The 15,130-nt window shown below is 35.4% G+C and overlaps 1 protein-coding gene across 1 annotated transcript in view; it reads left to right on the forward strand.

The window, feature by feature from the left end:
* LOC148944363 (uncharacterized) overlaps positions 1 to 15,130 on the forward strand; it is a 244,829-nt gene that overhangs the window by 176,277 nt on the left and 53,422 nt on the right. The window contains exon 6 of the mRNA XM_089099910.1: positions 11,573 to 11,756. Within this exon, the coding sequence (XP_088956036.1) occupies positions 11,573 to 11,756 (184 nt within the window). The remainder of the gene's footprint in view (positions 1 to 11,572; positions 11,757 to 15,130) is intronic.

A 15,130-nucleotide genomic window follows, 5' to 3' on the forward strand; every position in this document is an offset into this window, starting at 1 on the left:
GTATTAACATATTTTTGAAAGAATTTGCTACTTACTTACAATTTTTGATAATTTCTTAAATGAAATTTCTGCATTGTGTATCCATGAGGTAACTTCAAGAAAGAGTTTGTTGCTTACTTAGAGTTTCGTCATAATTTCTTGAATGAAATGTCTTTTTTTATTTATCCAGGAGGTGAATTCAAGAAAGAATTTGTTCCCATTTGTCTGACAATAGATGTATCCAAATTCCTTTTCTTACATCTCCGACGTTTTATTAGACATTCTAAACGTTTGATATGCTAGCTTACTCTAAAAATAATGAACACATAACAATGTAATGCATAATATATTTTTAATGAAATATTGCTATGTAGAATATTAATACAAAAATATATTATGATACATTATTAATATCAATGATTAACTTTGGACATTTTGAATCTGCTCCATAAAATAGTTCACCATGTTCTCTCTTGATATTATAGCTATTGTCTTCTCTTAGTTCGTAATCAATAGAATAATCATTATTCCATTTTAAGTCATAGATAAATTTTACTGGTGTCTCATCAATAGGCTCAATAAACTTTTAGTATTTGGGATTATTTGTTTCAATGAATGTTTGAGCAATGGCAGTACCGTTTGCTGGTGCTTTGTCTTTCATCAAGTCATCTTTATATTCCATCGTGATATTTTCCGACAATACCCTTTTTTTTTCTGGCAATTTCACTGTCTATTATCATATCATTTTTACACAGGTAACAGTTTCGGCACGTAGACAAGATATGGTTTACGATATTAGTAGAAGAGTATGCCTTTATTTTATTGATCTTCCGTTGAATGCTAATACCCGAAAGGTGACGATTGGATGTATCAGTAGGTAATGTGTTACCTGCAACAGTAGCAAGGAGTTGTCCTCTATCATCAATGATTATTTTTATGTTGGCATTCTCTTTGAGTGCAATCATCTCTGGAGATCTCAATCTCGCATAACCACCAACATAAGAGTTGAATTTTTTCGGTATTCCAAAGAAATTTAATTCCTTACTGTCATGACAATGCATGCATACATTTCCAATAGTGCTAGCACCTGTACTTGTTTCAAAGTTTAAATACTTCTCTTTGTCAGCATTCAATGTTACAATAACCTTGTTATGTAAACACAATTTTTTAAAATGCTAAATCTTCACTTTTTTTTTTTATAGATATTAATTATTTGTTTATAATTCAACTTCGTACAACATAATGATTTAATACATTCAATAGATTGGGTAGTGTGAATACCAAATCAAAGAATACCAGTGGGAATGTCACATCGTGTCTCTGACCAATCATAGACCGCAATTGTAAGAACTGTAAGCATATTTTGACATTTTAAGTTATATACAAAAAGAAAAAAAATAAATAAAGTTGAAAAATTTTAAAGTTTTAAAAAAGTTTGAATTAAACACTTTTAGGATATCGAATGTCTTTGCTGAAAAGAAGAAAAATCACACGGAATCCGGCAAGTGAGTCTCTCAATCCCCGTAAAGCTCTTTTAAAAGATACAAAAACTACTTATTTAACACAAAAATTTCATTTTTAATGACCAGCAAGTAAAGAAAAATCACACGGAATTAGGCAACTGAGTCTATCAATCCCCTGAAATCACATATAATATATAGAAAAAATTCTTATTTAAAACAAAAATTTAGTTTTTAATTACAACCAAGTAAAGAAAAATCACACGGAATTGGGCAACTGAGTCTCTCCATCCCCGTAAAGCTCTTTTAAAAGATACAAAAACTACTTATTTAACACAAAAATATTGATTTTAACGACAACCAAGTCAGTAAAATTAACAAGGACTTAGTAAACTGAGTCTCTCAATCCCCGTAAAGCTCTTTTAAAAGATAGAAAAACTACTTATTTAACACACAAATTTCCTTTTTAATGACAAACAAGTAAAGAAAAATCACACTGAATTAGGCAACTGAGTCTCTCAATCCCCGTAAATCTATTTTAAAATATACAAAAACTACTTATTTAAAACAAAAATTTAGTTTTTTGTTACTAACAACTAAAGAAAAAATCACACGGAATTAGGCAACTGAGTCTCTCCATCCCCGTAAAGCTCTTTTAAAAGATACAAAAGCTACTTATTTAACAAAAAAATTTCTTTTTAAATTACTACCAAGTAAAGAAAAATCACACGGACTTAGGCATTTGAGTCTCTCAATCCCCGTAAATCTCTTTTAAAAGATACAAAAACTACTTATTTAACACAAAAATTTCTTTTTTAATGACAATCAAGTAACGAAAAATCACACGGAATTAGGCAACTGAGTCTCTCAATCCCCGTAAAGCTCTTTTAAAAGATACAAAAACTACTTATTTAACACAAAAATTTCTTTTTTTTAATGACCATCAAGTAAAGAAAAAACCCATGGAATTAGGCAACTGAGTCTCTCAATCCCAGTAAAGCTCTTTTAAAAGATACAAAAACTACTTATTTAAAAAAAAAATTTATTTTTTAATGACCACCAATTAAAGAAAAAACCCATGGAATTAGGCAACTGAGTCTCTCAAACCCTGTAAAGCTCTTTTAAAAGATACAAAAACTACTTATTAAACAAAAAAATTTCGTTTTTAATGACCACCAAGTCAAAAAAAATCACACGGAATTAGGCAACTGAGTCTCTCAATCCCCGTAAAGCTCTTTTAAAATATACAAAACTAATTATTTAACTACATAATTTAGTTTTTAATTAACATCTAGGAACCAAAAATCCAACTTACTTGGGCGACTGAATCTCTCAATTACATTAAATCAACATTAATAGATACAACAAATACTAATAACAGACAAAAATTTCTCGTTTATTTGAACCCCAGACCGGACAAAAAAAAAGGACTTAGGATACTGACTCTCTCAATACCCGTACTGATAAAAAAATATAAAAACACTCGAATAATTTATCTCATATTAATATATTTTATTGATCACAACGAAAAGAAATCACAAATGGAATTAGGCAACTGAGTCTCTCAATCCACGTAAAGTTCTTTTAAAAGATACAAAAACTACTTATTTAACACACAAATATCTATATTAATTAGCATCAAGTAAAGAAAAATCACACTGAATTAGGCAACGGAGTCTCTCAATCTCCGTAAAGCTCTTTTAAAAGATATAAAAACTACTTATTTAACATAAAAATTTAGTTTTTAATTGCCATCAAGTAAAGAAAAATCACACGGAATTAGTCATCTGTGTTTCTCAATCCCCATAAAATTCTTTTAAAAGATACAAAAACTACTTTTTTAACGCAAAGAACCCCCATGTAACTGAACCTTTGTCTAACTGAAACCCTATACAACTGACCCTCCGAACTAAATTTAATTATGTTTAATATCTAGCCACCAAATGCTCCATGCCTCAGAAGAAAAAGGGATTTTGAAAACAGGGAACCCGATTTTCGAAAAAAAGGGATACCCCCCGTGCACCTGAATCGCCGTGTAACTGAACCCCCTGTATAACCGCCCCCTCCCCTGCCCCGTGCTCCCCTGTAACAGTACCCTCGTGCCCGGCACCCCTCTCAGCACCCCCACCCTCTCCCCACACTTTTCAGACCTTTCTTTTTAAATTGACAATATTTTTCAAACATTACTTATGTATTATACAGATCACATCGGCGAGGTAAAGCTAGGTCAAGTCACAATGTCATTCTATCTTTACTTTTCAATTAAGCTATTGAATACTCTCTATCAATGTCTCTTGTAAACGTCAAATCTATTAAGTATCTGAGATTATTCTTTGTATTGTTGAAACAAATGCTCCAAGCCTCAGAAGAAAAAGGGATTTTGAAAACAGGGAGCCCGATTTTCGAAAAAAAGGGATACCCCCGTGCAACTGAATCCCCTTGTAACTGAACCCGTGTATAACCGAAACCCCCGTGCAACTGTATCCCCTTTAACTGAACCCTCGTGCAAGTCACCCCTCTATGCAACCCATCCCCCTCAAAACACTTTTCAGCCATTTCCTTTTAAATTGACAATATTTTTCAAACGTTACTTATGTATTATACAGATCACATCGGCGAGGTAAAGCTAGGTCAAGTCACAATGTCATTCTATCGTTACTTTTAAATTAAGCTATTGAATACTTTCTAGCAATGTCTCTTGTAAACGTCAAATCTATTAAGTATCTGAGCTTATTCTTTGTATTGTTGACACAAATGCTCCAAGCCTCAGAAGAAAAAGGGATTTTGAAAACAGGGAGCCCGATTTTCAAAAAAAAGGGATACCCCCCGTGCAACTGAATCCTCTTGTAACTGAACCCGTGAATAATCGAAACTCCCCGTGCAACTGTATCTCCTTTAACTGAACCCTCGTGCAAGTCCCCCCGCTATGCAACCCCTCCCCCTCACAACAATATTCAGCCATTTCTTTTTAAATTGACAATATTTTTCAAACGTTACTTATGTATTATACAGATCACATCGGCGAGGTAAAGCTAGGTCAAGTCACAATGTCATTCTATCGTTACTTTTCAATTAAGCTATTGAATACTTTCTAGCAATGTCTCTTGTAAACTTCAAATCTATTAAGTATCTGAGCTTATTCTTTGTATTGTTGATGCAAGCATCTCATTCTTTAATTACACCTTGGCAAAGAGTGTAATGACCTGTTTACCTAACAGAAAAACCTGTTTGGTACGGGGGCCTTGGCAAATTCAAAAGATGGTATATACTAAAACATAGAAGAGTTACTTCTCTGTAACGAAGTCCCAAAATCTGAGACAACTCTACTCCAAATGTATACCCCCCTCCGCCAATGCAACACCTGGCCTGAAATGGCACTTTGCCACTCTGCCTGTAAGGTTGAATTTTTTCAGGTACTGGACACATTAAACCCGAGAAAGTACTAAGAAAAAGAGACAAATCTTTAAATATGAAAAATAATCGATTAAAGCCCTCAAAACCTGGTAGGGTGATTCACCCTAAGGCGAACTCCCAAATCTGAGACAGCCCAAGTACAAGTGTAATGGCCCCCTCCGCCCGTGTACCACCTGGCTGTTAGCGCTCCCTAAATACGGAAAATAATCGCTTAAAATCCTCAAAACATAGTAGGGTTACTTTCCTTAATACGAAATCCTAAAATCTGAGACAATCCTACTCCAAGATTATTGACCCCTTCTCCGTGTAACGCTTGGTTGGTAGAAGAAATCTTAAAATACAGAAACATGTGTGTTTTCGTGTATATCTTGAAGATTCCAAGCTATCTTAATTGAGAAATCCCAGCTGGCAACCTTACCCTAGGTTTATTGGATGTCTAAGCCATTAAAAAAAGTATAAAAATGTTAAAATACACGGAACTTTAAATTTAATGAAACGGAGAGGAAATTGCTAAAACTTGCTATGTGTTAAAATACAAAATAAATTATGTACTAAAGAAATCAAAGTGTATGTCGGCCCCCACAAGTCTAGAAGGAGCGAAAAGAGATATAGACGCTTTCCCTTAAAAAATAACCAAATCTTAAAATACAGAAAAAAACATCTTTTCATATAGGAAAATAGCTGTTCGTATCCTTACCCTAGTTTTATCAACGCTTTAATCCATTAAAAAAGAGACGAAAATATTAAAATACAGAAAAAACAATCACATTAAATGTAATGAATGGGGAAGTTAATCGTCAAAACTTGCTATACTTTAAAATATAACCAAAAGTTATGTGTAGAAGAAATCAAATTCTATACTGGCCCCCAGAACCCTAAAAGGGGTCAGGATGGGATACAGACAATTTCCCTTAAGAAATGATCAAATCTTAAAATACAGAAAAAGAATGTCTTTTCTAGTAAATCCTGAAGATCCCGAGCTACCTGTGTAGAGAAATCCCTGGTCGTATCCTTACCTAACCTGCCATCCTATATCGGCAAAATATTTCCTATCAATCTTAACCCTTTCCCCATTACAACCCTAGGAAGCGGGATAGAACCCCATATTAATGTAGTAGATGGAGGCAAGGCCGTACCCAGAGGGGGGTTAGGTTTTTTTTGATTGGATTTGTTTTTTGATTGGATTGAAATTTTGATTGGATGTGTTTGGGGGAATGAGGGGCGGGGGGGGGGGCCGAGTTGCCCTCCTATCACGAAGTTCTTTAACGAAGTCGTAAGTTATTAAAAAAGAGAGTAGTTTTAAAATACAGAAAATTAATCATTTTAAGTTTACAGAATTGAGAAGGAAATCGTTAAAGCTTGACATACACTAAAATATAACCAAAACGTATATGTTAAAAAACAAATTGTATGTCGGCCCCTTAAACCCTATAAGGGGCAAAGTCGAGATATAGACACTTTCCCTTAAAAATTACCAAATCTTAAAATACAGAAAGAAATATGTTTTTCTAGTATATCTTGAAGAACCCAAGTTATCCTTGTAGAGATATCCCTGCTCATATCCTTAACATAGTTTTATCAAAGGTGTAAGCCGAAAAATAAGGAATAAAAAAGCATAAAATACATATAAAATGCTCCTAGGATATGTGTTTTATCATGAGAGTAAAAGACACGCTCGTGCCATGAACTAAGTTTCCATGTGGAAAAAATTCAATTTGGAGGCTGGTAAATTTGATATTAAGAAAATATAGCTTTGTAGGGTTTTAACTAGACTACAAAGAATATAAACTAGTTTTGTATTCTGTCTGGTTGTGAGCGAGTTATAAAAAAAAATGGAGGAAATTCATAAATTGTTTCTCCCTCTGTGAATAATGGTAAGTCCCTCATTTGGAAATTAATTCTGTTACAAGGTATTAAAAAAAGCCAAAAGAGGTTCATGACAGAAAAAGCTAAAAATAAACAAAAAATGGTCCCATCTTCTGAAACCCTTCTGAAATTGAGTGAAAGGGAAGAGGTTTCGAAAACCCCCTTCAAATACCCTGTAATATTCATTATAGTAAAACATTAAAATGAAACAGTTATTTCTTTAAAAAGGAATCGGCTGATCTATCGGCTGGTCGAAAGCCAGGGCCCCCCTCAGAGCACTCCCCCTCGAAACACTCGGTAAAGGATGGGAACTCTGGCAACATATCCTTATACCCCACGATAAAACTTTAAGCTCTTGAAAAAAATAGTAAGGAATAAAAAAAGCTCTTGAAACTCTTGAAGAATTATCCTTTCAATTTCTTCAAAATTGTGAGTTACTAACCTCGCCTAATGTTCGAATATCCCACGATAAAACACAAAGCTCTGGAAAAAATAAGGAATAAAAAAAGGGGAAAATAACCATAAAATGCGCCTAGGATATTTACTATAAGAATGTTTGGTGTAAATTGATAGCATGGAAGAATTCGTACGGTTCCAAGATATTGCGTGTCAGAAAACGAACTTCTAAGAAACGGTAATTTGATGCCCCCCCATTAAAGTTAAAAACTTGGACTCTTAGATTTGATGAATTTTTGACACCCTTCTCAAAGAACTCAGAGATCTAATCCTATACATAGAAAGGAGAAAATATTAGCTTCTAGTCTCAGAAAAGAATTAAATAAAAAAACAAGTTTTTTTCAACTGAAAGTAAGGAGAAGCATTAAAACTTAAAACGAAAAAAAAAACTCCGTATATGAAAGGGGCTGTTCACTCCTCAACTCCTCGCTCTTTACACTAAAATTTGACTCTTTCTCACAACTCTATTAAAAAAAAAAAAAAATACACCTCCCCGGCGAAATCCCCTCCCCACGGAAATATCCTCCGTGACAATTATTCTTAGCCCCTCCGTGTAAAAAAATTTAAACGGAAAAGAGAAAGCAAGACATATGAAAAGAATGTTGTATAGGAATTCTGGCGAATTCCGGCAGTGTATAATTTCCCCTGACAAGTTCACTCCCTGAAAACTTCCCCCCCAATGAAAATTCCCCCGTAGAAAACCCACAAAAAAATTGCCCCCCCCCCCCCCAAAAAAATGTATGCATGCATCCCAATAACAAATGCTATGCGTAAAGAATGGACAAATTTTATAGCATAAAACCTTTCTCCTGGGGGGGGGGGGGGTTATGTTATACTAAAAGGTATAGTTATTGAGACTTTCAACTATGATGAACAAAATGGCTGTATCAAAATTTTGATCGGAAAATTTTGGGAAGGGGGAGGGGACGTAGTTACCCTCCAATTTCTTTGGTCACTTTAAAAGGGCACTAGAACTTTTAATTTCCGGTTGAATGAGCTCTTTCCTAATAATCTAGGACCACTTAATCAATACGATCACCCCTGGGGAAAAAACAGCAAAAAAACAAACAAATAAACACGCATCTGTGATCTTTCTTCTGGCAAAAAATAAAAAAAATTGTGCATTTTTGCACATAGGAACTTGAATCCAATACAGTAGGGTTCTCTGATACGTTGAATCCGATGAAGTGATTTTCATTAAGATCACTTGACTTTTAGCGGTTGTTTCCCCTTTTTTCAAAAATCAGGAAAATTTTCTCAGGCTCGTAACATTTGATAAATAATACTAAACTTAGTTAAAATTGCATATTTGAAATCAGCAAAAAAGCCAATTCTTTTAACATATCTATTGGTATCAAAATTCCATTTTTTAGAGTTTCGGCTACTTTTTGGCCGGGTCGCACCTTGCTTACAGTTCGTTACCACGAATTGTTTGATGACTCATAGCAGGGTAAATGCGACAAGAAAAATACACTATACCACTAAAGGTAAAATACCCTGAAATGGGATACAAAATTATGACCCCTTTAACTGAGAAAATAACAAAAATATGAAATATAAAATTTAAAATATGGGAAAATAATCGTTTAAAAATTTAATGAATGGAAATGAAATCGTCTTGTTTCTAAGTATTGTTTGACCTCGAAGTGTATCTTTAAATGTTTATTTTCAGAATACAAACTTTGGAAAAACTGCAATTTGATCCACCCCTCCTCAAGAAAATTTAATAAGAAAGCTACACTATATCGGGGAAAGCTAAAAAAACCCTCGAAATCCCCCAGGAACAACCTACCAAAAAAGAAAGGGTAGGCTCTCAATAGGATTTACCCCAGGAACTACCTACCAAACAATAAGTGGAGTTTCTTTATTAAATTAAATAAAAAAAAACAAGTTTTTTAAACTGAACGTAAGGAGTGATATTAAAACTTAAAACGAACAGAACTTATTCCGTATTTGAAAGGGGATGTCCCCTCCTCAACACCTCGCTCTTTACACTAAAGTTTGACTTTCCCACAACTTTATTTTTTTAAACAATAAACAACTTTAGCGTAAAAAGCGAGGCGTTGAGGAGGGGACATCCCCTTTCATATACGGAATAATTTCTGTTCGTTTTAAGTTTTAATGTCGCTCCTTACTGTCAGTTTAAAAAACTTGTTTTTTTTTATTTAATTTCTGATCGTTTTGCAGTTAATGCAGCTTTTATTTTGGCTCACCGTCATTGAACGAGTAAAACAAAATTTGCATATTAATTTTACTTTTCTTTTTCTAAATGCCTTTCTCTAAATTTGGTTCTGGTGTAATTACAAATTAACTTATGTAACGAATTTCTATATTCGTATATTTTTATTACGTATATTATGGGGTTCGCCCCCTAGTCAATACCTCGCTCTTTACGTTAAATCCAAATCGTGTTCCAATTCTTTAAGAATGACTCCTTAATCACAAAGGCCGTTAATTATAATAAATATCTCTGATGAAAGTACAAAAAAATTTGTTCCCTTGTGAATCAGACGAAATTGGGAAAAAAGGGGCGTGGGAGGGGCCAAGCTACCCTACAGCATTTTTGGTCACTGGAAAAGGAAGTATAGATTTTACTGTCCGTTTGAATGAACTCTCTCTTGATTTTGTCAGGACACTGTGTCGGTACGATTACCCCTTAAAAAAAAAATAATAAACACGCATCCATGATATCTTCTGGCAAAAAATACAAAGTTGCATATTATTGCAGATATAAGCTTGAAACCAATGTAATAGGGTTTTCTGATACGCTGATTCTGACGGTGTGATTTTCATTAAAATTCTTTCACTTGTAGGGGAGCCTTTGATGAGTAATACTAAACTGAATAAAATTTATATATTTAGAATCAGCAATATAAGCCCATTCTTTTGGTACATTTATTGACATGAAAATTCCGTTTTTTAAGGTTTCGATTACTATTGAGCCTTATCGCTTTTTTTTATGTTTTTTTTTAAATAACGTATATGTTTTTACGTATATGAGAGGGTTCTCCCCTTAGTCAATACCACGCTCTTTACGCTAAAGTTAAAATTTTGTTTAAATCACAAACCCCTCAATCACAAAGGCCGTTTAACTAGAATAGATAGCTCTTTTCAAATCACTAAAAAAAACTGTAGCGTAAAGAGCAAGGTATTGACTTGGGGATGAACCCCCTCATATACGTAATAATTTCTGTTCGTTTTAAGTTTTAATGTTGCTCCTTACTTTCAGCAGAAAAACTTGTTTTTTTTAAATTTAATTTCTGATGGTTTTTTTAATAATGCTGGGAAATCCAGGGCCCCTTCATAGAAATGTTCTTTCCCCCATGAAAACATCCTCCATGGAAATATTCTCCCAAGTAACCCCCTTCTCCAGCCTCCCCCCACCAGAAAAAAATCCTTCCTGAAAATATCTGTATAGTTCCCAATAACTAATACTATATGTAAACAATGGGCAAAGTTCATAACTTGCAGCCCTTCCCCTGGAAACTGTTGGGGATTAAGTCATCATAAAAGACATATTTATTAGATTTATAACTATGCTGAACAAAATGGCTATCTCAAAATGTTGATCAGATGACTTTGGGAAAAAAATGAGCGTGGGAGGGGCCCTAGTTGCCCTCAATTTTTTTTGGTCACTTAAAAAGGGCACTAGAACTTTTAATTTCCGTTCCAATGAGCCCTCCTACGATATAATAGGACCACTGGGTCAATACGATTACCCCTGGGAAAAAGAAAAAAAAAACCAAATAAACACGCATCCGTAATCTTTCTTCTGGCAAAAATGGAAAAATTCCACATTTTTGTAGATAGGAACTTGAAACCTCTGCAGTAATGTTCTCTGATACTCTGAATATGATGGTGTGATTTTGATTAAGGTTCTATAATTTTTAGAGGGTCTTTCCCCCTTTTTTCGAAAATCAGCTAAATTTTCTCAGGCCTGTAACTTTTGATGGGTAAAACTAAACTTGATGAAACTTATATATTTGAAATGAGAATTAAAATCTGATTCTTTTGATGCATGTATTGGTATCAAAATTCCGTTTTTTAGAGTTTCGGTTACCATTGAGCCGGGTCGCTCCTTACTTACAGTTCGTTAGCACGAATTGTTTGAAATGTGGTCGAAAAAAAGAAATCGTAGGTTCTCTATAGGAAATATGGTAGGCAAAAAAGGAATTATTGCTGCTGGATAAAAAATACCCCAGGAAAGAAAGAATTGCACCTGCTCTATAGGAAATCCACCAGAAATAAAATGTAATCGCAGATGCTGTGTAGGGAAAAGGGCCTGGAACCATTAAGCATCCTTCTACTGTCCAAGTACCCAAATTTACCTTATCCAACCTCTTAATATTGATTTTATAAGTATTACTTTTAATTTTTTATTCTATTTTTTTTTATAGTAAGAGTGTGCTTGGACCCCGAGTAGCACCTGGACCACCAGATCGACAAAAAACATGTCGTGTATGCGTGAGGAACTTGTTTTCGTCAGAAAATTTCGTGCCTTATTTTGTATGCAGCAAATGTGGTCTAAAAGTTTGTGATGATTGTGCCTCTTATTCTTCAAGAATATCTCGTAATGATTTAGTAAGTATTTTCAATAGATACCTTGAGCTGAAAAATTGTGTTTTCTAGTTTATGCCCTGTTCTCAAGCACGACTGAGGCGTGCAAGAGTCTGTCACAACCCTTAAATTTATTTCAGGTTTGAGGCTCTTTCATTTTGATGCATCAACGTTTCCGACTGAGTTGCTCAAGCTCTACAGTTTCAAACATGCAACGCAAATTACAGAGTTTGCGCAACAAAAGATAACACGACGCAACAACCTATTCTTGCTATGCTCTATTTTTGTTTTATTTTGATTATTCATAATGGAGGTTTAAAAAAAACTGGCAAACTTAGCAAAAGTGACTTTGACTCTGCGGTAAAAATCTCCCTGACAACCGCAATAAAAACAACACAGATAATGCAGACGGTCAAACTGAGATTTAATCAAAATTGCAGCTGTAGCTGCAACCTAGTACAAAGCGAGCCATAGCCCATAGTAACCAATAGTTAAAAATAGCTTTTAGAAAAAAGTTACCTAGTGAAAAATCGCCATCTGACACTGATCCAGAAATGGTGACTATTATTTCGGTTTGTCTTAAAAGTAAAAGTTTATTGCAAAAAGAAATTTAAGGTGATGTAGAAAAAAGCCTGAAACCCCTCGAAAATGGGATCAGACCAAAATTAAAAGTGCACCATTGGACTCAGCATGGTTGAAAACCTTATAATGGGAATTTACAGTCCCCCTCCTTGAACAACAAAGAAAACTGCTTTTTGCATCGGTAGCTCTGATCTGCCTCCCTTTTTTTTCTAGCAGGGCTAGGGGAGGCTAGAGAATCAAAGAAAGATGTGTAATAGCTCATGCGAAAGGAAATTATATTTTTAAGTGACCTTTTTAAGTGACCAAAAAGATTGGAGGGCAACTAGCCCCCCTCCCTACAGCCTCCCTCCCCCCAAAGTCATCTAATCAAAGTTTTGAGATAGCCATTTTGTTCAACATAGTTCAAAGGGCGAATATCTATGATTTTTAGTGATTATATGACCCTTCATAGTCCCTGGGGAAAGGGCTGTACGCTGCATTGGTATCTGACTTATCGATAACACGCGTATCGGTATGGACATACAGTTATTGAGTGTTTTGTTATCTTCATTTTTAGTTACTCATATAAAAGATATTGTTCATATATACGTTAGTAGTATCCCCGTAGGCACCTTTACAACATCCCTAGGAACTACTCGTTTCTTCCATAGGTTCAAGAAGAATGTTTTATGGCGATTTTCTCTTATGGTGACCAGGTGTCGCAATTTCAGGCGAAATTCCCTGCCTGGCAAGATTTTGCACGACAAGGTGTCACAATTTTAAGTAAAATTCCCATGTGTTTCAACTACTCGGAATGTGGTCCGTATAATAGAAAATTAGTAATGATAAGCTCCTAGCCCCTTGTACCTGTTTCTAGGTGAGATTCTCGCCCAGGCAAGATTTGACATGTCCAGGCAAGATTAGGCATGTCCAGGCAAGATTATGCCGGTGCAGACAAGATTCGGCATGTCTAACCAAGATTTCAAGGACACGTCCTTTTCCCTGTTGGCAATAGAATGTGGTCCGTATAATATACAATTTTTGATAATAACCAAAGCTCCTAACCCCTCACCCCTGTTTCTAGCGCATGCCCCCTGTCATCACAGCGCACACCCCCGTTTGAAGCGTATGTTACACTACGCGACACACCCTATCCCTTAAAGACCCAGATAAGTGGAGCTACCAACCACTCGCACCTGCACAGTGCAGTCATCGGCTCTATTAAAGGGAACACACTTGGCGAGACTCCATTACACACCATTTGGACTCCAATGACGTCATACGACTTACCCCGTTTCAAACAAACAGGTCTAATGATTGACGTAATTTTGCGTAACCCTACCACAGGAACCCATGGCGGAATCCCTACTTATACCTCACACTTTACGTAATTATTGCTCATACCTCACTTCCAGATAATACAATTTTGACGTTTTTCACCCAAAAGCCTTTCTTTTTTCGTCACTTCATTTTTCGCTCAAAACACCATTCATTTTTTTCTAGAGTTCTTGACCCCGCCAGGACTCAAAAGGTCATTGCATTCCAGTGGTACTGCACGCCAAGTGAATCCTCCATGAAACCTTTGTCAATATTTTGTGTTCTCAACCGCTTTCTAAAAATAAACTTTGGTATAGGGCCCTAGATTCCCGATTTTTTGGCATTAATTGAGCAGAGGGTTTACTGTCAAATTATACTCTGGGGGGTATTTGCTTTCAAGATATTAATAAAGGGGAAATGTGTGTCTTACTCTTCCCAAATAATAAATTTTTAAAACGCAGACAGTGTAATTACAAACAAATTCATAAGCAATAAAACATGAAAAAGACAGCTAAAAACACGACAAAAAAAATATGAAAATGTCATATTATAATATACGCAAAAAAGAACCATCTATTTATAGAAAACTAGGGCTTCTAGCCTGTCACCCGGGGGGGGGGGGGGGTAGGGCGGTCGGGGAGAAGGTACTGATATTAGATGCAATTTAAACCATATTAAGAGCTTTTAAGAACATACCCCTTTTTCATTAAGATAAATTCATGGATATTTCAAATGATCCTAACAATATTTTCCAGCTCGCACCTAGTAGCCATCATTTTCAGAGGGAGCGTTGATAATAGATGTAGTTCTTAGGTGTTATTTTACCTTTAAAATGATAGAGAATAATACGCCAAATTTAAAGAAAGACGAAGGGAGAGGACTCCCGGGGAGGGGAACCGTTTTTTCCGTCACCAGCTCAACACTGTTTTATTTTTTTATCGTTACACAAAGCACTAGTTTTCAAGCGTAAATTTGTGCTTATCCTGCATCCTTCCACTAAGGTACCGACCTGTTCCAAGGTCACCTCCCTTGTTCAGTCCCTTGTTCAGTGTTCAGTCCCCCTTGACCGGTTTCTCTTAGCTCAGGTTACATTTTTCACCAAAATATAAAAATGCAGAAAGGGTGAGTCCCCGTCAACCCTGTGCGCTGTGGGGGATATTGGTCTTTGTCTACTCATTCCTGGTACGGAATCCGGGCTTTGGCTAGGCAAAACAGAAGGCTAAAAAATAGGTCTTGCTCGAGATAACTTTAAAAGTAGTAATAATAGGGAAATTATCATACAACTTCTACTGCAACCCTCTAAAATAAGACCATCCCTGTTTCTAGCACTCAGCTAGCAAGATTCGTAACCTGGAAAAATTCCCGCCCTGACAAAATTCCAGCCATTGCTACATTGTTTTTGTGGAAGACCTGCTGGATTTCCCGTGATGAGGTCTAGTATGAATGATGCAAGTGTATCTCACAAACAAGACTAAAAGGACCCCATGAAACTCCAGCATTTAACTTATGTTATCACGAAC

The sequence above is a fragment of the Artemia sp. Qi Xiang Cuo genome, chromosome 14 (assembly GCF_049724085.1).
Source record: "Artemia sp. Qi Xiang Cuo chromosome 14, ASM4972408v1, whole genome shotgun sequence".
NCBI classification, from domain to species: domain Eukaryota; kingdom Metazoa; phylum Arthropoda; class Branchiopoda; order Anostraca; family Artemiidae; genus Artemia; species Artemia sp. Qi Xiang Cuo.